We start from the raw sequence: 23,338 nt of genomic DNA, 5'->3' as shown, positions 1-23,338 counted from the left end.
CGTGTTTCATTTTGAATTTAAAATAAAAGCATGCATTTGTTCCCTGATACTGTGATTTATGTCAAGGCCTGCATCTTTGAAGCCAGGTCCATGGATCAGCATGCTTTCTCCTCTCTCCTGCATAAACTACACCGAAAATGCATTACCTATGATTTCCTATTTTAGTTCTCCTGAAAGCATGAAAACTGAAAGTCCACTAGAAAACAATCTAGAGATCTAGATATGGAATCCCTCTAAATTTTTTTTACCCCTCCCCCTTGGAATCTAATAGCTATCTCACCCACAGCTAATATGACAGCTTTTTCTAAAAATTTAAAAACTTTAATAAAATACATATAATATTCACCATCTTAACCATTTCTTTTTAAGATTTTATTTATTTATTTATTTGAGAGAGAGTACATGACAGTGCATGGGGTGAGGCACAGAGGGAGAGAATCTCAAGCAGACTTCACGATGAGCATGGAGCCTGACTCAGGGCTTGATCTCAGGACCCTGAGATCATGACCTGAGCTGAAATCAAGAATTGGATGCTTAACCGACAGAGCCACCCAGGTGCCCCCCATCTTAACCATCTCTAAGTGTACAGTTTGGTCGTATTAAGTACATTCACATTGTTGTGCAACCATCACCACCATCCATCTCCAGAACTCTTTTCATCTTGCGAAGCAGAAACCCTGTCCCCATTGGACACTAACTCCTCATTCCCTCCTTCCATCAGCCCCTGGTAACCACCACTGTACTTTCTGTCTCTATGAAAATAACTACTCTAGGGAATCCCAGATCTTTTTTCTTAATTTAGTGGCTTTTATTAAGTCTTTCCAAATTTCATTTTTATAGAAAAAGCAGTTCTTTTGTACTTATATTCTGCTTGCCTAGTATTTAATTAAATCACCTAATTACAATAACAAGTTCAACTGGCAGAGATAGGTTTGAGAACAACACAAACAGGTTTGGGAACAAATACAACTCAGTTAGCTGGAGCAGAAGCACATGAGTACACTAGACACAAGCCTCCCAATTATCAGCATTCAGCATGCTGTGGGCACCCACAGGACTGCTTTGCATAGGGACTGGAAGCTTCTTTTAAACTGGCAAACTGGTTAAGAGAGCTTCTACTGTATAAAAACAGATATTGCTAGCATTTACTGAGCACCTATTATGTGACGGGCACTATGTAACTTGTATTATGTCCCTTAATCTCATCACCCACAAACAATATTGTCTTCATTTTACATACAGGAAACCAAGGCACAGAGAACTCAAGCAGTTTATCCGAAGTCATACCACTGAGAAGTAGCAGGGCTGACATTTTCAAGTTGGCGTGAACTAAAGCCTGTCCTCACTCCACTGGCTCCCCGAATGAATATTAAATAAAAGGGATAACAAGATTAAAAATGTAACAAGTGATCCTTTGTTTTCTCCTGGCACTGTACCAAATGACAAAATATGTCACATCTAGTTTTTTTTTTAAAGATTATAATTTAACAAACGAGGGATGCACTTAAATCCTCACAAGAAAGGAGTGAAGGTAGTATGATCTGTAATTGTTATTGGTTTACAGAGGAATGATTTCAGTTAATGAAAGACGGAAGTGTTCAGCATTTGTAAGGAAAGAACCGAACTCAGACATGTTAATTATGCTATCAGATTAACACACAATAAAGAATAAACTGGAAAATTTCTAGAATATAATAAAAGCTAAGTGTGTTACATCTCAAGATAACACTTTGAATTAAAAAAAAAAACACACAAAACAAAAACCAGACAGCCAGCACATCTAAGATAATTCACAGAGTCAGCTAGTAAGTGACTAATTGAAGAGGTCTCATTACAACCAACTGCATCAACACCCACAGAGAGAAACCAAGCTACAGTTTTTTATTTAGAAGTATTTTCCCAAGAAAATAAAGCATGAATTTGTGGTTGTCTTTTAAAAAGAAAAATGAATGACATTTCAAAACAGATATAGACAACATTGCAAGCAAACCAGAAAGAAGAAAAAAAAGGAGGCATTTAAGATTACCAAATCATACTGGGTAGAAGCAAGCTCTGTGTAAGAGCCGATGGGAGACCTGGCAGAGAAGGGCCCTCGTCCTCCAGCGGCAGGTAGCCGCTCCCTTCTACGACCCAAGCAGGAGGTCACTCATCGCTCCCCAGTGTGTCCAGGACATTGAGATATAAAGACAGCAGCAGAGATTACCAATAGTACACCACAGCCAAGAAAGGCTGCTGGTACCATTCGGCTCTTTCCTGTACCAACAATCCATGAACGGGACATCCACAGACACACATCTGAGACCCAGGTGCTCTCCCAGATATCCTGGGACAACTTCTCTTTCATGGAGCCATCTGACCTCGATGCCCATTTTTCGACGGAACACCTTCTTCAGTTGTCCCACAGACACATTCCAAATGGATGTCCTCATCAACCCCACCTTGCTCTCCCCTTATGTCTGTCTCCTGTCACACCAAACGGAGCCACTATTCACTCAGACTACCAGGACAGAAGCCTAGGGGCCTCTACTTCCCTCCACTACACATCCTGTCACCAAGGTCCTGTGGATTTAGATGCAAAACCCCATTTGAATGCATCTGTTTTCCACCATTTCCGTAGTTTAGGGCCTGGACTCTTGCAAGAAGGCCCCTTCTTAGTAGTGATGGGTTTGGCCAAGGGGTTTGATACATAATCTTCTTATTTACTGAGCTCCAACTTTTTATCTAAATACCATGTTCTAATTTCTTCATCAGCCAGGGTAGACTCTCTGGAAAAAAATGGGAAAAGAGATAGGGGAGTTTCCCTTAGCATTAATGAGAAATTTTTAGCATCCCACTTAGAGACAGAAAAACATCAGGTAACACCAAAAATTCACTTGTAGCCCAAACACAATGGGGCAGCTTATTCTCAAGATCCTTTCAGTCAATCAACAAACTGTCTCTAGGAAGACTCTCTTAAACCACAGTGACTCATTCTGGGTAAACACAGAAATACCTCCTAAGTAATTTTTCTCAGGGAAGACCAGTAAGGATGCTCCTTGGGCTTCCCAACACAGTGGCCTCCTGGAATCTTCCCAAGAGCATCTGTGCTAAAGCACAAACTGCATACCTGGATTTGGACCCCAAACTCTGCCACTTACTCTACCTTCATTCAAGTTATACAATCTTACGGAGAAAAAGAAGATAATGGTATTCACTTATAAAGATGCTTAAGTTTAACAACAATAAATGTCAGCAAGGGGCCAGGCACTGCCTCCAGCACCTGGGATCCAATGATGAAAGTCTCAGCTCTGCCCTTGAGTTTCAGTCTAGTGGGGCAGAGAAAGGACACAAAGAAGGGAAGATTGACTGGGGATGATGGAGAAGAATTAAAAGAGAGCATATTCAAGGGCACCTGGGTGGCTCAATCGTTAGGCGTCTGCCTTCAGCTTGGGTCGTGATCCCAGAGTCCTCGGATTGAGCCCCGTTATCGAGCTCCCTGCTCCGTGGGAAGCCTGCTTCTCCCTCTCCCACTCCCCCTGCTTGTGTTCCCTCCCTCGCTGTGTCTCTCTGTCAAATAAATAAATAAAATCTTTAAAAAAAAAGAGAGAGAGAGCATATTCAAAATGAAGTAATTAGGTAAAAACCCAATGCCTGATACCTAGCTCACTTAATAAATGCCTTTTGGTTGATTTTTAACCCCTCTTCCCCCACTAGGGCTTATAGCTGTTACCGACCTAACTTTTTTCTTTCTGAAAGTTCACATATAAAACCACCAACAAGATACCTGATGGTCACTGGCTCCGTTTTTGGAGAAGCTCTCATTTCACTGTAATGTGCTCCTCTCTGAAAGCTTGTTATTTTTGGCACCTGTTCTTATGATCATCCATGAGTGCTATGTAATTGGTACTCACTGGTTTACCTGGAAACAGGTTTCTTAAACTTTTTCCCACCTCCATTAAGAAGGTTTCTCAGGGCAGATACATTCTGAATTGATTTCTAGACGGGAAAAGCTTGTAGTCTGGAACACAGAGAGAAAATGACAACTTTTGATTCTAACACTTCATGATTTTTACCACCGTATCTCATTATCTTACATTATCTGTTATCTTCTACAAGAGAATAAAAAGGAAGCAGACACTGGAAATAATAAAGTGGAAACTAGGAAATTCTGATATCCAACTTCTGTTCATGGATAAGAAGTGAAATAAATAACTTGGATCACGGTTGCTTTCACAACCTGGACAGTATCCAAGGCAGCAAACTGGTGTTTTATGTTATAAGCTGTGGTGGTTTTAAGATGCGTCCACAAATACCTTGAGGCCCAATAGCCCTCTCAGTAAGTGTGGGCCCTGGGGCTTCCTCTATGCTTTCCCACTCTCCTGGATCACTTGCTCTGGACAAAGCCAGATGCCATGTTGTGAACACTCGAGCAGCCCTAACGAGAGAGCCTCCTATAAACAAGAGGCACTAAATCACCGGGTGTCTGAGTGGGAGCACCCCTGTACGTTAATTCTCCAGCCCCAATCAAGCCTTCAAATGACTGTGACTCTGGCCAACATCTTGAATGTAACCTCCTGAGAGGATATGAGCCAGAACCACCGGCTAAGCCACTCCCAGATTCCTGACCCACAGGTATTGGGTGAGATACTAAATGTTTATTGCTCTAAACTGCTGAGCGTCAGGGTCATTTGTAGGGCGAAAATAGATAACCGAGACTCGGGTCAATAGGGTATTAGTGATAACGGTTTTTGTAAATCAAGATAGCATAATTTCCTTAGTTAAAAAACCATTTCCTCAATTTCTTTTCTCTGGAGCACAGAAATATAATCTATACAATACAGTGAGTGGTAAGACAACACACAGTTAATGCTGGTTCTGCTCCTTCCCTGCTTCATGTCCCCCACCCCCAAAAAAGAAACTACAGTTTAAAATACTGGAACTATAGAACTAAAAGATAGTGGTGGGTTGTGACTTCTTAAAAAAACAAAAAACAAAAAACTGAAAACAAGGTACATGGCAAGCCAAGTCATAATGAAAGCAAATGACTCATTATTAAGTTGTAAGAAAGGCAAATGGAGCAAAGTGATCCTAGATAACAAAGCAGGAGTTTTGAATGTTATCAGAACTAGTGATTTGGGCATTCAAATAATTTCATTTATTTAAAAATATAATTTCTTATGGGGAGTGTGAATTAGTATTTAAAGTTTCAAGGTGTCATATCTGCAACCAAAAGAAAAGGACATTTTATTATTTATCTCAAAATTGGGGTTCATTTATTCACATCATTTATTGTACACCTGATTTCCGACAGAAATTACCCTAGGGCTTGGGAATGAACTAATAGAAACTATAGTCTGTGACATCCAGGAATTCACAGAAGGTAGATAAGTGCTTCTCACATAACAAGACCAACGGGCCCATTTCCAAAAAATCACATACCAAAGGGGTGGGGGTGGGGGGGAACCTGGAGATCTCCATGTTTCTAAACTCATAATTGATGCCAATGCTTAGGCTGGTGGTTCTCCACCACAAGGGTGGACAGTAACACAGTACAACCCAAGTCACAGGGATGAAAGGTACAGCATAGGGAACAGAGTCAATGATATTGTAATAGTGTCATATGGTGGCAAGATGGCAGCTACATTTGTGGTGAGCATAACATAGTGTATAGAGTTGTTGAATCACTATATTGTACACCTAAAACTTATGTAACATTGTGTGTCAACTATATTTCAATTAAAAAAATAGAATACGATCCATTTATTTGATCATCAGATATTTACTGAGTACCTAATCTGTACTGGAGGTGCTTGGTCCTGGGGATACCACCGTATACCAGAAAATGTACCATGAGATTAGAAGGATAAGAGTTGACCACATGAAGGGGGAGATGATGGTCCATCACAGGCAGAGGATGCAAGGAAGGGAGAGCACATGAGGAACCCAACCACACCTTCAAATGTGGAATCATACCACATGATAGGCTTGATGACTAAGTTAAAGAGTAAGTAGTATATTCATGCATTCTGAGATTTTCCATTGGAAAGAGATGTAATTGACCCTCTACTACAATTCTCTCACTTCATAGAAGAAAAACTCCAGACGTTGACCCCAGGTCATACAACAAGGACAGGCACAGAACCTAGTTCCTGTGACTCCAGTTCTAACGTACTTTTTTCTTGACTGGCTCCTCTTAGGAGTAAAAGGCATCTTCAAGAACCAGAATGAGGCCAAAGTACATTTCTCAATTTTAAAGTGTGTGTTGTTACTATAGCATACTATCTCAGGAGCTATCAATCTGGGGCATTTTTGAAAAGATACAATCAACAAAGAAAAAGCAAGGTGGATGTAAAAAACGTCTTTGAAGCTATTTCAGTTGCTACTGTCAGAATATGTTTGAATTTAAACTCTAGTAGGTATAAAATAAGCTTATAGAAAATACTAGTTTTGGAATCTGAATCAATGACCTAGAAATAAATCTCAGAGAGGGATAAGCAAAATTTTGAAAGAGAAGAATCAAAGAAAATAAAAACGTTATTTCCAAATGGTTTGTAAAAATAGTTTTTGAGTTACAGTGTGAAAATAGGTACATTTTAAATCTACAGGTATTAATAACAGGCTGGCATTTTGTTCCTAGTCGGGGAAGGAGTGGATTTCCTTCAAAGGGGTTTCTTACTGGAAATAACTGAAGGATCTTGTATTACAGTCTCACCAATCACACAAACCTTTTCAGGGTCTTTGCCATCTGGCATCCACTTCTGCTACTTTTCTGAAGTTACTGAAAGGTTAACCTTTTGTCCTTCTCCTGTACAAAATCAAACTCAGACTCTTACTTCTTGACTACTCTGTTCACTCTGTCTTCCTGAAATACTATCTTCCCTTTGTTTCCATGAAACTGTGTTTTCCTGGATCTCCTCTGACCACCCCTTGTCTGGCTTCCCTCCTAACCATGGGTATCCTCTCCAGATTCTGCCTGGTCCACTTCTCTTTCCAATCCTCCATTTATGATAACATAACACCACAATTCTCCTACTTGCCTAGGCCCCCAGCCCTTGGAACTAACCTGTGCAGTTCTCTTTGCATTGCTTCCCAATAGTCAATCAGCTTTGGAGGCTATCAGCTTCTTTCTGGGTAACATTTCTAAGACTTGACTTTTTTTTCACATATCCATCTCCTTTACCCTTGAAGCAGGACCTCATCAATTAGGCCCCAGTCAGTGACAATGGCTTCCAGTGGACCAGCCACCTCTTTATTCTTTGGTACAGCCTGCAGCCAGATGAAGACCTTTCTCATCATGTCCCTTCCTTGTCCAAGAGTCAGTACATGCCCTGCTGAATCCAACCTCAGCACCCCTAACCCGAGACTTTCCCGTTTGCAAGACCAAACTAATACATTGTTAAGATCCACCACCTTGGATGATGCCTTCACAACCTAACCCCCTTCCATAGTGAATTTTATTTTCCCCCACAGTCACATCTGGAATGCTCACATCTCACACTCAATTACTGTAACAAAAAAGCAGTTCTTGTAGATGCCACAGTAATGGGGGGGGCAGCAAAAGGGTTTCCATATATATTTGCTAAATTGAACTGAATTATGTTGCAGCTATGCCAAAGCTTAATTTTAATCATGTAAAGATTGAGGGAGAACAGAAAGCACATCTTGCTTCAATTGTAACAGTTATTACTTTAATTTCTTAAAGTATAATAACAGAAACAGATACACACTAAAAGCATTTTTTTTAAATTAGAAAAATCACAGAGACAAAATCTTTAAATATTTTTCTTAAGTTTTCTCTCCTCTGATGTTTCAGATAGATTCTATCACTCTGAATATAAAGGGGTCTTTTGGCATCTGAGGAGCTAAGGATGGTTGACAATGGGTAGACTCAACTATGTGAAGGATGAATTATGTCCAAAAAACCGTGGGTCAGAGAGAGATTTTCCAAATGGGAAATGAATTCTGACAGGAAGCTGCCTGCTGGGAAATGAAAGAAGGCTTTGAAAAGCTAGTAATCACGATCAAATTTTAGTTGTATTGACTAGTCTGAAACACACATGTGAAATCTACAATATTTAAGTTGTTCTGGAAAGAACTTAATTATGCAGATGAGGAATCCAAAGATCTTTTAAAAATCTGAGCATCCATATCATCAATGTGTTAATATGTCACAGATAACAGGTCTGCCTGACAAAATAATTGATGTTCAAGCGTGTTCTGCTAGGCTTATAAATCTCACCTGCCTTCATATCTAGGGTAGCTTCTGGTTAGGTAAAACTAGCAGGAGCGCACCTGGGTGGCTTGGTTAAACATCTGTCTTCGGCTCAGGTCATAATCCCAGGGTCCTGGGATTAAGCCCCATATCAGGCTCCCTGCACAGTGGAGAGCCTGCTTCCCCCTCTCCCTATGCTGCTCCCCCAGCTTGTGCTCTATCAAATAAATAAATAAAATCTCAAAAAAAAAAAAAACAGCAGGAAGTTGCTATGACAATATAGATAGTTCAAAATCATGTATGAAACTTAAAATCATAAGAGGTACTTGTACTTAATTTCCTCAGCATTCTTTCTTTCTATTCTGGTGTGAAATACTGTTTTCATCCATTCATGGAGCACTCACTGAGCACTGTCCAAAGCTCCAGGGATTCAACCATCCCAGGACAAAAGGAATTTGCAGCCAAACAGGGGAAATTGCAGGCCTGGTGGAAGGAAATGAACAGGAAAGGTCAGGAAATAAAGGAAAAACATAACACTAAATGGAAAATGTTAGCTTTACTTCTAGATTTATTAATTGAAGAATAACCCAACAACTCAAGTGTTACGTAAAGTCAGCTAAGAACTTGGCCAACTTGATTATAGTCAGATTCAGTTTCCTGAAATTCTCATGTCTTTTGAAATTCACATGAATGTGTCAGGCCAAGATGTCCATGAGGAACAGCCTTGAATGTTTAAGATGCTATAAAATAGTGACTGTGTAGATGGGACAGTTTTTAGGGCCTAGAGATAAGTATTTGTCCCTACATTTATTTCATAAGAGATAGAACAGTTGATACTTTTATTTTCTAGTTTGCTTTTGGCAATACTTTCTTCATCACTGTAAAAGAAATTTCGAATTATATTATTATATCATTACAAACAATTCTGAAAGAATCATAGGGAATCATTACAGAAATGTTAGAAAATACACAAACGATTGGAAGGGATCCATATGACCTAATCTAACAATTCTGCAAAAATATCAATACAGCAAAGAAAGTCTTAGAATTGAGCAACACTCTAATAATTTTAGGGAAAACAGAACAAAATGCAACTACAAACGTAAACTTACTTGGCCTGAAATGTTCTTCCCTTCCTTGCCAATATCCACACCTCTCCCATCCTCTGCAGGCCTACCCTCTCATCCCAGCAACTGTTCCTCATTCCATCTCACTCGGTGGGATGAGGTTGTGAACAACCTGCTACTATTTATTTTCCGTGTTTTTGACTTTCTTCCCAAATATATGATGTTCCCTGAGGACAGGAAATGTGTCTTTCATTTCTCTGTATCCTCAGCAACTAGGAAGCATCCTGCATGCACATTATCCTTACTGATGAGGGTGTGTATGTTCCTTTTTATTTATTTTTTATTTTTTTATTTTTTAAAGATTTTATTTATTTATTTGAAAGAAAGAGAAAGAGAGCACACGAACGGGGGGGAGGGAGAACAGCAGAGGGGGAGGGAGAAGCAGACTCCCTGCTGAGCAGGGAGCTTGACCACAGGGCTCAAATCCCAGGACCCGAAGATCATGACCTAAGCCGAAGGCAGACACTTAACCAACTGAGCCACCCAGGTGTCACTCTCCTTTTCGTTTTACTAACATTTTACAACTAATAAAACATAGTTGATTGGAAAGAAAAGAACTGGGATTAAAATTTTTAAATGCTATATATATATTTGCCTTATTTGGAAATATTGCTGAAGAATTCAATATAGCCTTGTATCATTTAGGCAAGTAAATATTCTAAGAAATGAAACCATTCCCATTAAAAAAATCTGAAAATTCATTTATCCTGAATTTAAAAATGTCCTTAAACTTAGATAAGGCAGATAGAATACAAAGATCGTCAAACCTTTCATTAACCAATAACCCTTATTTGCACCTTCCTCCCCTCCTGCCAAACTCCAGTTTATAGTTATTTTAACACATCCAATGAGGAATACTATAATTTTTTAAATAATAGTTTTAAATAATGCATAATTATTTTATCCTATCCTGCATAATTATCCTAAACAAACAGGATCTACATCTTTTTTGGTTTCCACCCACCCCAGCCACACACTTAGCCTCTTTGAAGGTTAGAGACGCCCAAGTTCAAACGCCTACAGCACTGGGAATGTCAGAGACAAAAATCACTGGATAACCTGAGCCATACTAGCAGATTAGTCACTGAATGTCAGGAGGAAGGCTGGCATAGGGACCCTCAGGATGGTCCCACTGCCTACTCTAAAAACAACTCCCTTCCCACCTGCTTGCCGATGCCCACATTTCTCTAACATTCTACAAGTGGACAAAAAGTTTAAAATATAAATACCCCGGGCGCCTGGGTGGCTCAGTCGTTAAGCGTCTGCCTTCGGCTCAGGTCATGATCCCAGGGTCCTGGGATCGAGTCCCACATCGGGCTCCCTGCTCGGCAGGAAGCCTGCTTCTCCCTCTCCCACACCCCCTGCTTGTGTTCCTGCTCTCGCTATCTCTCTCTCTGTCAAATAAATAAATAAAAATCTTAAAAAAAAAAAAAATATATAAATACCCCTGGGCCATCAGCATTGTCTGGCACTTTCTTAGAACCCACTCGACCTTGCCCCCACTGCAGGTATCCAGCATCCCTGTGATTTGGGAGGGGAGGATCCCGCCTACAGTCCCAGCGGTGTGCTGCCAATCAGCAGGATGCCACCCCCTTGCCCACAGCGACTGGTTTTCAGATTAGCAGACACTCCTGGTCTTCATAATTGGTTCGGTGGGGGGGGGGGGGTCCCACAACCTTCGGGAGAAGCCCAGGGCTTCTGACCCTCCCTCTGAGGAGAGCAGCTCAAAACCCAGGCTGTGAGGTCTGGAGATAGCTGCAGTCAGTGTTGCAACCATAAGGGGCATCAGGCCAATCACAGCGGACTTGGCCAAGGGCAAGGCTGAAGAATACCAGAGATGCACAGCCGAGCCCCAGCCCCAGTCAAATTACACCCAGGCGCATCTCACCTCTCCTGGGTTCAGCTGTGCGAACCAACAGATTTCACTTATCACGTAAGGCAATTTGAGTTACAATCGGTCACACATCTACATCCTAGGAGAAGGCAACAGACTGATTCAAAATTGCATCATAAAGTACATATACGGGGCACCTGGGTGGCTCAGTCATTAAGCGTCTGCCTTCGGCTCAGGTCATGATCCCAGGATCCTGGGATCAAGCCCCGCATCGGGCTCCCTGCTCAGCGGGAAGCCTGCCTCTCCCTCTCGCTCTGCCACTCCCCCTGCTTGTGTTCCCTCTCTTGCTGTGTCTCTGTCAAATAAATAAATAAAATCTTAAAAGAAAAAATAAAGTTCATGTACGTCCTCTCAGGTCCTTTCTTGAAATCGGGTGTTGATTTATTAGAGACTGACAGGTGAGCCCTGGACATCTGAAGGAGGAAGAGATGTCACAGAGAGAAGGAAAAGACACTTTAGAAAAAGATGACTGGAGGTCTGAACAATTTTTTTTTTTTTTTTTAAAGTCGCCTTTTGCCTAAGCCTTCGTTGTTAGGGAACCTGAGTTTTAAAAGAGATGGATTTTTCAATTACAGGAGTTTAGACACTGTGTCAGGAGTAACTGGAAAGATATTTGGAGCGGGGCCTTGATGGGCACCTCTCAAATTACAAACCACACAGAGGAGGCAACAACAGTGTTTCCTGTGCCCCTTCAGGTTTTAATTTTAATTCACGAGTAGGTTTCCCGTTCTGTAAACCTCAGTTATATGTATAGTCAGGGTCACACAGCTTGGGTTGTCACTCTTTCACTTAAAAGCTTCAACTCAAACCCCAGACCTTTGAGGTTCCAAGCCTCTGATGTGGCTACAACACTGGGTGACCAGTGCTGTGTCTCTCTTAGGGCTCCTGCACCCACGGGTCCCCCCTCTTCAAGCCTCGCCGGCAGTTCCTTGAAGGCACCACAGAGTTTTCCTCCACTGGGTTTTGCACACACTGTGCATTTGCCTGAGGTGCTCTCTACATGGCCTGGCCGTCCCCACCCTCTTCATGGGGCTGACATGACTCGATCCCAAGTCTCTCCTGCAACCCCCACTCAGAAAAGCCACCGTAACCCCCATGTGAATCAGGGCCCTGCTTACAGGCAGTCACCATAGCCTTTGCTTTATCTAATACAGCAGGGAGAGAGATTTATGATGCTCTAGTTTTAGTGTAATTATTTACCCAAGGTCTACTTTCCCGATTTGACTGTACCTAAGCATGAAGGCAGGAACAGGGCTGCTTGCTCATTGCCAGTTGATAGGGCCTGAATTTGCTGAATGATCTCATGATCCCTGGTCTCTATTTAGTGTGATACCTGTGTCTCTTTCCTTAGGCCAGTGTCCATGCCTTACACATAACTCACACTTATAATCAATTGGTCATTTACGTCCTCAGCCAATAACTCCGGCCCTCCCCAGCCCACTCCCCAAACCTCATCCCCAGCCATGGAGCTTCTACTGTTGCCTTACCATATTAACACTTGACCTTTTCTGGAACTAGTTAAGTTCAGAAGCAGTGCAAAGAAAGAAGTGATAAAAAGCAGGACTGGCTTAGGGAAGCTAGCCCTGGGAAGCAAACTCCACGTTGAGCTGTTCATCTCTATTATATCCCAACATAACTTCCTCTGCTCAGCCTTCATTTTTTATTTCACTTTATTTTAGGTCCTAAATAATCTATACTTGTTTAATAAGCATTTTCTTTTAATAATGCAAATGCCTCTGGGCAGATTAAGGGGTATCAGTCATGCACACTTTAGTGTGAATTAGTTTAATCAAAGTATTTCCTACTCTCATCCAGCTGAGGCCAGCTACAACGAGGAAATTAGAGGTGCGGGGGGGGGGCACGAGCAGCAAGTAATTTTGAAATAGCATGATACAAGGACACTGGGGACCTCTGAGGTACGAAGACAATGAAGAAAGGCTGAGCCTAGAGCCCAGAAAGGCAGAGAAGAGACTGCCCCTCCTTTTCTTCCTGTATTTTAACACTTAACAGGACACATAGGCTTTAGGGTATGGGTCAACCACACTAGGAATTAAAAATGCCTGGTGGGCTAGCCTGGGAAATTAAGCATTATTTTATTACACTTATTACTTTTATTACACTTCTGGGCATTACATTCCAGGTTCCAGATTCAACTTCCCCAAACTTTGGAAACCAATCCATTCTTAGCTGGGGACTATACTTTCTTTGTCTCTTCCAAAGGGGAAAACTCTGAACTATGCCCATTATAAGTGTGCAGTAAACACTGGTTTAGCTGGTGGATCAATAGCGTGTGATCTGATCACTGAATCGAAGAACTGGCCCTGAGAAGAAGCCCGGAAGGACTGAACGAAAATAAAATTTCTTTTTGATCAGCTTCCAAGGACTTCATGTAGATTGTAGGATGGAGTGGTCTTCAAATTATGCATTATTCTTCAACCATTACTGTATGCGAGATTGTGTGGTCCTCAGGAAGAATTTGTGATATGAAATCGTCTTACTACAAGGAAAGATATTTTGATTTTGTACTGAACCCTACCAAAATGAGGCACGTATGAGTATGTAGCAAGAGAAAAGTATTCCATAGAATTAGGTAGTGGACTGTCTTCTGGATAATGTTCTCCTGAAAACACTACAACTGGGGGTTCTCTTCCCTGGTTCTAAAGCACCGAGCACTCATCTTCGACCATGCTGCCAGCCCGAGGTCCCACCTGGGGGAGGCTCACTCCTGCTATCTCTACACTGCAGTTCCTTGTTTTAAGCATTCACTAAATCAGATTAAAGTCTTTATTTATTTTTTCTGTGGCCAAATAAAGACAAATCTGCAAGCCAAGGATAAAGACACTTCAAACTCTGCCTGTGATACCCATTTCACATTAAGTTTTTGACTTCCCTCATTAGGACCAGGAGGAAAACACTGGAGTGGTGGAATGGTGGAATGACATCCACACTACTCACGAGAATGCCAGAGACCAAGCACTGTTCAAACCCTGCCTGCTTTCTTATAGAAGCAAATGTGTGGACACTCGGTCTCATTCCTGCGTGGTAAAGAAATATAATCGTGCTTAGCCAAATAAAAATCTCTCTCATGCGCTTGTTCCCTCCACCCCTCACACTTTAGGAATGTTTAATCCAGCTTATCCAAAAACATTAACCACCCAGATACTGAGGACACTGTTTTGATGAAAAGAAAAAGCATGGAATTCGTTAAAAATAGAGGGGTGATAGGATCTCAGCAACCCCCAGGGTAGCCTCCCTCCTGCCCAGAGGCCACGTCCTTTCCACACCACTTCCTATCACCAAACCTTGTGGCATTCTGATTTCCATCAGGTAAAAAAAATTCTATATGCTCCCATGATATTATTAGAATTAGTGCATTAAATGACAAGGCTCTGGTATTGTTAAAAGCATGAGTTTTAGAATCCCTAAGACCTAGTTTGCGTTCTGGTTAGGAGAACATGAAAAGTCACTTCACCCATCTCAAAGCTGTGCTTCAGTATAAAATGGTGGGAGATGCTAACAGCCACCACTGGTTGCTGTAAATATTAAATGGAAATGGAGGATGCCAGGGTGGCTCAAGTCAGTTAATCGTCAGCCTTCGGCTCAGGGCATGATCTTGGGGTCCTGGGATCAAGCTCCCTGCTCAGCAGGGAGTCTGTTTTTCCCTCTGCCCCTCCCCCAGCTCATGCACGCACACTCTCTCTCTCTAATAAATAAAATCTTAAAAAAAAAAAGAAGAAACAAAACAAAGTACCAACAGCATTTGGTCTAAAGTAGGTGATAAAAATATTTAGCTAGTAGTATGATGATAACATCCTAAGGGTAACCTCACAAGGAATCTAGTGTCTTAACTCTCAAGGTCAGCAAGACCTAGAAGTGTGCTATCCTCCCACAGGCGATAAAGGATGGAGCTCCCAGAAGCCTTGTTTTAAGCTAAGCTGTCAGCAAGGAGCTGCACTCATTCTCGGGGGACACAAGAAGCACAAAATTCTCCTTAGAGTTTTGCCTCCTGAGAAAGGCTTGAAGAAGTCTTCCCTCTCTTGACTATAGAGAAGATAGAATTTGGAAGGGAAATAAGATGGGCTTCCCCAATCCCCAAGGATGTTGAAGTTGGTAGAGTACACATAATATTTTCCCAATTTCTCAAATGCCTGGGTAATGTCCCCTCAGCATTATAAATATAGAAAGCGTTCACAAGCTGTTTTTAGGAATGATGAAAATGAACTGTATCTAGAATTAGACCTCAAACTAAAATAATTTCTAATTAGTCTTAGCTAGAGCAAATATGAGAGCACTTAATTTGCAGTGCAACAGTCCCTCCTTATCCATGGGGGATATGTTCCAAGACCCCAGGGGGTGTCTAAATCAGCAGATAGTACCCAACCTTATACATACTATTTCTTCCTATACATACATAAAGTTTAGTTTATAAATTAGGCACAGTAAGAGATTACAGGCATACCTCGGAGCTATTGTGCGTTGGTTCCCTACCATCACAATAAAGCAAATATTACAATAAAGAAACTGAAATGAATTTCTGGTTTCCTGGTGCACATAAAAGTTACATTTGTACTCTACTTGTAGTCTATTAAGTGTGCAATAGCATTATGTCTAAAAAAAACCCCAATGTGCACATCTTAATTTTAAAATACGTTATTGCTAAAAATGCTAACCATCAACTGAGCTTTCAGCAAGTTGTAATCACTGATTACAGATCACCATGACAATAATAATGAAAAGTTTGAAATAGTATGAGAATTACCAAAATGTGACAGAGAACCACGAAGTGAACAAATGCTGTTTGAAAAATGGCGCCAATAGACTTGCTTGATGCAAGACCTTCAATTGGTAAAAAATGCAATACCTGCAAAGTGCAATAAAAAGACGTGTGCCAGGGCACCTGGGTGGCTCAGTCGGTTAAGCGGCTGCCTTCAGCTCAGATCGTGATCCCAGGGTCCTGGATCTCTCTCTCTCTGTGTCTCTCTGTCTCTCATGAATAAATGAATAAAATCTTAAAAAAAAAAAAGTATGCCAGTACCGGCAATAACTAATAAAATAGAAAATTATAACAATATGTTTTAATAAAAGTTAAGTGACTGTGGTCTCTCTCAAAATATCTTATTGTGCTGTAATAGATCTTGTGATGATGTAAGATGACAGAACGCCTATGTGATGAGATGAGGTGAGGTGAATGACGTGGGTGCTGTGATGTAGCATCAGGCTTCTACTGACCTTCTGAAGATACATCAGAAAGAGGATCCTCTGCTTCTGGACTGTGGTGGAGTGCCGGTAACCAAAACCACAGACAGCGAATATGCGGATAAGAGAACCACTATAATTTCATGACATATCTACCATCTAAAAAGGTAAATTGCTGAACCTCTCCAGAATTTCTCCCACAAAGGCATGTAGATATACCACTTTCCTGTTGGATGCTGTAGGGTTCTTAAAGAAAGACATTATCCTCCACCCTACTAAAACCCACACAGAAATCTAACAGATGTTATGTAATTCATAGCAATCCAGTAATTCTAATTACAAACTAAATTTTCCTGAGCTTGTTGCACAAATTTATTATGTAATAGTTGATGCATATAGTGAATATATGTAACAAATAGTTGCATTATGAAGCACGATAATAAAACCAAAACTTGCAAACTCACCCCCAACTTAACTAGAAAAGTACCAGCATTATTGTAGCTACCTATGTGGTCCTTTCTGATCTCAGCCCTGTGCCTCACTTTCAGAAGTAATCACTCTCCTGAATTTTGAATTTATCATTCCCTTGCTCTTCAAATAATGATTTTCCAAATATGGACCTTTAAATGTATATTAATCAGTTGGCTAAATAATACGAAAACTCTGAGACCTTATCTCCAACTGCATCTACAGTTTGCACCATAGAATGTAGGAGGAGCTAAACTATAAGATGGCTTGGCTGTTGCCCTTCTTCCTTAATAGGCATTCTGTGCCCGGCTCCTCATCTCCCAAGAGAATCAGCCAAAGTTCTAAGGCTACTCTTGGGTTCTGCCCATAGCAGTCACTAATTTCCCTTCATTCTCATTCAACGTAGGTGTCCATCTATATAGATGTTGTCTGCAAAAAGAGGTAGAACTTTCTGCCCACCGAATATGAGTCTTTGGACGAGCTGTTACTACAGAACAGACTTGAGGCTGACTGCCACATTGGTGAGGAAGTGCTCTTGCCTGGAGGAGGGTTAGCAACGACGCAGACACTGTCTGGGCAGCTCTCCGTACTATTACTACAACCACCTCCTCGGTGCCTCTTCAGAAACGAGTGACAAAGCGGATGACCATTATTGCATGGTTGACCATCTAATTTGGACAACATATTTGCTACTAAGTTCCATGGACTTTCTTCAAATCCTGTCAGGGATCAGGATTTCCTCATCCTTCTTCCAGAAAGCCATGTCACTGTCAGCATCCCATCCTTGTTGATAAAACTGTTAAGAACTGTGAAGAATCTGGGAATTCAGCCTCTCTGCAAGCGATGAAGGTAGCCTGCCATGGATTCACGGACACTGGCAGAAGACCCAGGATTACTGGCTCACAGACAAAAGAACTCCGTTGCTCACTGCACAGCAGGCAGCATGAGGGTCAGCACATTCGCATTGGTTCCCTTTACGCCCCAAATCCTATGGGATGATGCAAATGAGCCCAGATGGATGGCGACACATGCAGAGGGTTGCGTTACAGAAGGGGAAGCCTGAGTTTAGGGAGCCTGAGTCTTTTAAAATGGTTGGTAAGCGTGCCTGCCTTTTGTTCTGGAAGGGAACCCTAACTCTATCTTCTAAGCCTGCTCACCATCCAAACACCCTTGAAAAGACATTCTGGAACAAAGGGAAGTCAATGCCTCACTCACAAGATGTTTAGAAATAAGAGAGGTGCACTGAGAAAAGTCTCTCACTTTCTGTTATACTTTAAAATTGTTTAACAGTTTTATTGTCTGACTGTTTTAAATTGTATCTTGAACCCAGAAATGACCGTCCTGTTTACAGAGCCTGTTGGAGGAATGTATGTCTGTGTGCAGCAAAGCGTTCCCAAAAAGGTGTGTTTTTGCTAGGATTGACAAATAGGAGGTTTATAGGTTCAGGCATTCAGAAGTTTTGTGGGAATCTTTCTGACTCAGTTTTTTCCTCTGTTGGGCAAGAATAATAATTTTGTTCTATATTATTAACTTGGAATTTAATCAAGAATTCTAAAAGACAGAAAGATCTGTTATGAGATAGAACCATAAAAATACTGAAAATTCTAGCCAGTGGCTATGTGGCCAGCAAGCGTCCTTGATTATGATGGAAGCTTGTCGTTACAGTGAAGCCCCTACCTCACATTATCTTACAATTTGCACCTTTTCCTCCCAAATCTGCCAGTTTTCCCATGTTACTAATGTACTGACCTCTTCTTTACATTACCCTGTAATTTATACCTTTTCTTTAAGTCCATCACATTCCTTGCATTACTAACGGACTGACCTCCCCTTTATATTATCCTGCAATTTACACCTCTTCCCCCTGACTCCATCAGAGTTCCTGCATCACTCCTAATGGACTGACATCTCCCAATTTGTACTGCCTTTCTTGCCATTTGTGCTCCTATTTTCAGAAAAGCTGGGGCAGGGGAGGGGGGGAAGCTGCATTGTTCCTGTGTGTCTTACAGGCGAAAGAACAGAGACTGATGAGAGGTAGCGCTCTGAACATCCCCACAACCCTGTGGACAGGGCTCGCAGCTCAGGAAGCGTCAGGAAGTGATTAAGTTGGATGAGGGTCCTGAGCTGATGGCTAAGTAAATGATGAAAAGGAAGATGAAAGTTTCCTAATCTGTCCTTTAGGAAAGTTCCAGGGGCTCCACAGAATGAGAAAAGTCTATAACAACTAGCTTAATTTACATTTAACATATTCTTTTTTTCTTATTACATTCATATGAAAGAGACACCTTTTCATATATTAACAATTTCCCTTGGTTGGTACTATTGCCATTTGCCACATCTCCTCCTGGTTACTCTATGGTAAGACTTCCTCCAGAATGTGCTACCTACGTGGAGTCTCAAATGAGTTAGAGAGGGCCAGACACAGGCAGGGAAGGTGAAGAATATTCCAGATACAGAATGCTGCATGTGCAAAGGCACAAAGGTGCAGGTCCAGAACCTTAGGGAATTTTAATATTTCAGAGTGGCTAAAGTATGAATAGGACGGTGGCTGAGGCAGATCATGGAAGAATGCCCTTCAAAGGAATCTAGACGTTATACTGTATGTAATTGGGAGCCATTAAAGAGTTTGAAGCATTGAGAGTAATGTGCTTATCTCTGAAATCAGATTAATCTCTCAGATGGTGGTATGGAGGATACATTAGAAGGGAGATAATACTGGAAACAGGGAAACTAATTAAGAGAGCACACATTAGCCAGGAAGGAGCTGAATTGTGTCCTCTAAAATTCATGTTGAATTCCTAAATGTTAGTACCTCAGAATGTGACTCTGTGTGGAGATAGGGTCTTTAAAGAGTTAATCAGCGGGCGCCTGGGTGGCTCAGATGGTTAAGCATCTGTCTTCGGCTCAGGTCATGATCCCAGGATCCTGGGATCGAGTCCTGCATCGGGCTCCCTGCTCTGCGGGGAGCCTGCTTCTCCCTCTGCTTCTCCCTCTGCCTCTCTCTCTCTCTCTCTCTCTCTCTCTGACTCTCATGGATTAAAAAAAAAAAATTAAAAAAATAAAGATTAAAGAGTTAATCAGCTTAAAATGATGTCATTAGGATGGGCCCTAATCTGCTAGGACTGGTTTCCTAAGAAGAGGGAAATAGGACGCAGACACACAGAAAGAAGACCAGCTATTTGTAAGCCAAGCACACGGACCTCGGGAAAAAACCAACCCTGCTGACGACTTGATCTCAGACTTCCAACCTCCAGAACTGTACGAAATTTCTGTTGTTGCAGCCACCCATGCATTCGCTATAGCCAATGAACACAGCACGGATCAAGGATGGTGAGGAGGAAGAAATCCTGAGACAGATGTGGGTGGAAGGATAGACCGAATCTGGTGACCAGTTGGTTATAAGTGGTCAAGGAAAGAAACTGATTTAAAGGACTCTGGTGTGGGTAACTGGGTAGATGGTGATATCCTGAACCAAGAAAAGTAATACAAGAAAAGATCAGCAGGTCCGAGAGACAATATAAAGCATTTAGAACATGTGGGGTTTGAGGAGTAGATGGAGACACCCAGAGAGAGATGTTTAGCAGGACACGTTATGGGTCTGGAATTCTGAAAACAGGACTGAGATAAAGACATGGGACTGGGAGTCTTCCACATGGAAGGGGAGGCTCTGAATGAAATCTCCCAGAGGAATGATATTGGTAAAGGGGAGAAGACTGGAAGAACCATGCAGGCAGAGGGCCAACCACTGAAGGATGCAGAAAGGAATGATTGTTACAGGTAGGCCCAGGCCCAGGAATGAGTGCTGTCCCAGACACCCGTGGAGAAACGTGTTCCAAGGAGGGGGTGGTCGCCAGGGCTAAATGCTGAAAAAAGGTCAGAGACTAGAGAGTGTCCAGTGAATTTGACAATTAGGAGATTACTGGTGAACTCAGCAAAATCATTCAGTAGAGCTGTCGGAGGTGAAAGCCATGCAGTACTGAGTTGAGAAACGAGGCAAGCACAGATCACTCTTGCAGGAAGCGTGGCTGAGTTGGAGCTAGAGGCGATGCAGGGTCCAGAGCGGCTTCTATTATTATTCCCAGTAGCAGTGGTGCGGGGGCTGGAGGAAGGGAGGGTACACAGAACTACTGCATAGGGGCTGCAGGGGCCATCTCCTGAGGTCAGAGGGTACTGGGCCTCTCTGACGGGTTCTCTCTCCAAGACTTCAAACATCATCCTTACGAGGGGTTGTCCCTGCTCCTGTTTGGGATGGCTGATGTGAATTACAGCAACTTCCTGTTCAAAGTGTGCTCGTGGGTGCAGGTAGCCCACTTGTGGATAATTCCTCATGGGCTTCTCTGCAATATGAGGGAGATCACACCCATTTGATGTTAAGAAGGGGTACACTGGGCCAGGGGAAAAAAAAGAGGGGTGAAGGAGTAAATCACGAAAGAGGTGAGGAGGAACTTTATCCCCTAGGGGTGCTGCCTGCCACGGCTAAAATTAGGTGAATTCAAGTCGCTTTCTATGCATTTACTCTCCCACCAGACAAATCCAATGCCTGCAGTGATAAGCCAGTGTTGTAACCTAGAGCACCCATGCAACACCAGGCACTTCGAGCCCAACCAATACTGAACGGAAGCTCTACCACAGCTGTGTAGAGATCATGGCCCTGGGTCTTCAGGCCCTGATGCCCAGGTTCTGCTCACAAGGCAAGAAAAGAGCCTGGTGAGCATTCCAGAGCATGTCTATATTCTCTCAGGAGGCTAGGATAGGGAGGGAAGGATGTGCAACTGAGAGGGTCAGAGGCCCAAACCTCCAGGTAGCTGGCCAAAACTATTTTTGAGGGAAGTCAGAGTTAACATCCAGAGAAATAGGGTAATGAAGCCAAGAAGAGGGTTTTAAAAGGCAGAATAAAGTAAAGTGGTTGGAGATAGTATTAAATACATAAAATCTGAAAAAAAATCAGAACGGGGTGGCTATGAAATGTTTGTTTGGGTTTAGGTCACATATTATCTTATTTCATTGATTCTCAAGGACATTTTTTCCACAATTTAAAAATCTCTAAAACTGTAATGCATTTTACAATCATTGGTATCTTAGCATTGTGTCATAGTTTAATGGGCAGAATTTTTTCTTTCATTAGTGGTACATATTATGATAGTGCCTGAGAATCAATGTGTTTCAGACTTAATGATACAGTATTTTACTCTGTGAAAGGGTAGAGCAGTTGTTTTGATCTGCTGCTTTAATTAAAAGTACTCAGCTTTAGCAATGGGTAAATTTTGAGTACTATCTCAAAAACAGAGTGTCTCAAAAGGCACCCCTTCATATATTAAGACACAGAGTAACTATTTTGAGAGCCAACTGTGCACTTTAATTTACTACTCTCCAAACAGTGAGCAGTAAGGACTCTAATTGGCAGAAAGTGCTGTTATGCTATATCATGAGTGATGACATTCAGGTCCTGAAACTCAATAGTAAAAAGAGTCTGATTATTACCATTTTTTTGTTCAATCGTTTGTATGCCTGTAATTAACTCTGTGCCTTCTCTCCAACACTGTGGAATGCTGATCACTTACTTCATGGGTAGGGAAGAAAAAGACTGGAGACTCTGCTCTTTCAGAAGTCAGAAGACAAATTCTAGCTTGCAGTTGGGACATACTAAAAGATGGTTCTGAAAAATACTTTGAGACAACATCTTTCACCAGGTGAACCCTGTGCTAACAGTGGTATTTGGGGTTTGTATTGCTTTCAGTGTTTACAAGGTCAAATCTAAATTCATATATTGGGAATGCGTTCTATTTTCACTGCTGAGTATGGGATGAATCGATTTATTTGCTTATTTTTAAATGCGTCTACTGGCCTTTAGAAGCTATTATTTTATTTACATAAAGCTACTTTTGAACTTTACAAACATGTTGGATGCTACCCGCTGCCCAAATATTTTAAATAAGGTATTAGATATGTACAAAGCAACAATTCATATCTGAAATAAGAAAATGACAGGTGAAAATCATTGCCAAATGCCTTCCTACATAGTATTTTTAAAATAATCATTTTCACAGATCAGCTTTTGTTGTACTAAATTAAAATACACTTTCTTAAAATATTAAACCATATGAATATCTAAATCTATTTATTTTTAGTGTTTTGAAAGAGTATGAAGTATATTTTTGGTGGCAATTAATATGTCTACTTTGGGCAGTTATTATCATCCTGGGTCTTAATTATTTTTTTAATTGACCTAAGAGACAATTAACAAATGCATCTTTATCTTAACCTTCTTCGAAGTCTAAATTCACTTTTCATCTTGGCTTTTCTCATTTTCACCTTGTACTTGATCACTTTACAAGGCATATGCCTCTTTCTTCCTTCAATTGCTTTTTGTAGTTCCTTTTGCATTCTTTTTTAAAATTGCATGTTGCTAAGCAATGTGCACAATGGTACGACATACATTCATTACCTTTGAACATGGCCCAC

The 23,338-nt window shown here is 41.5% G+C and overlaps 1 protein-coding gene across 6 annotated transcripts in view; it reads right to left on the bottom strand.

The window, feature by feature from the left end:
- The window catches only part of EFCAB11 (EF-hand calcium binding domain 11), a 172,236-nt gene that overhangs the window by 90,107 nt on the left and 58,791 nt on the right, over positions 1-23,338 (bottom strand). For 2 of the 6 annotated variants that reach the window (XM_027572402.1, XM_027572400.1), the window contains exon 6: positions 8,596-8,674. The exons of 2 other annotated variants lie outside the window; for them this stretch is intronic. In XM_027572402.1, the coding sequence (XP_027428203.1) occupies positions 8,596-8,674 (79 nt within the window). Of the gene's footprint in view, positions 1-2,062; positions 2,766-7,681; positions 8,675-23,338 lie in introns of those variants that run through there. 2 more of the 6 variants (XM_027572403.1, XM_027572401.1) reach the window with 2 other exon arrangements.

The sequence above is a fragment of the Zalophus californianus genome, chromosome 6, assembly GCF_009762305.2.
Source record: "Zalophus californianus isolate mZalCal1 chromosome 6, mZalCal1.pri.v2, whole genome shotgun sequence".
NCBI classification, from domain to species: domain Eukaryota; kingdom Metazoa; phylum Chordata; class Mammalia; order Carnivora; family Otariidae; genus Zalophus; species Zalophus californianus.
The sequence above is the reverse complement of the archived record's forward strand: the minus strand, read 5'-3'. Positions and strand labels throughout refer to the sequence as shown.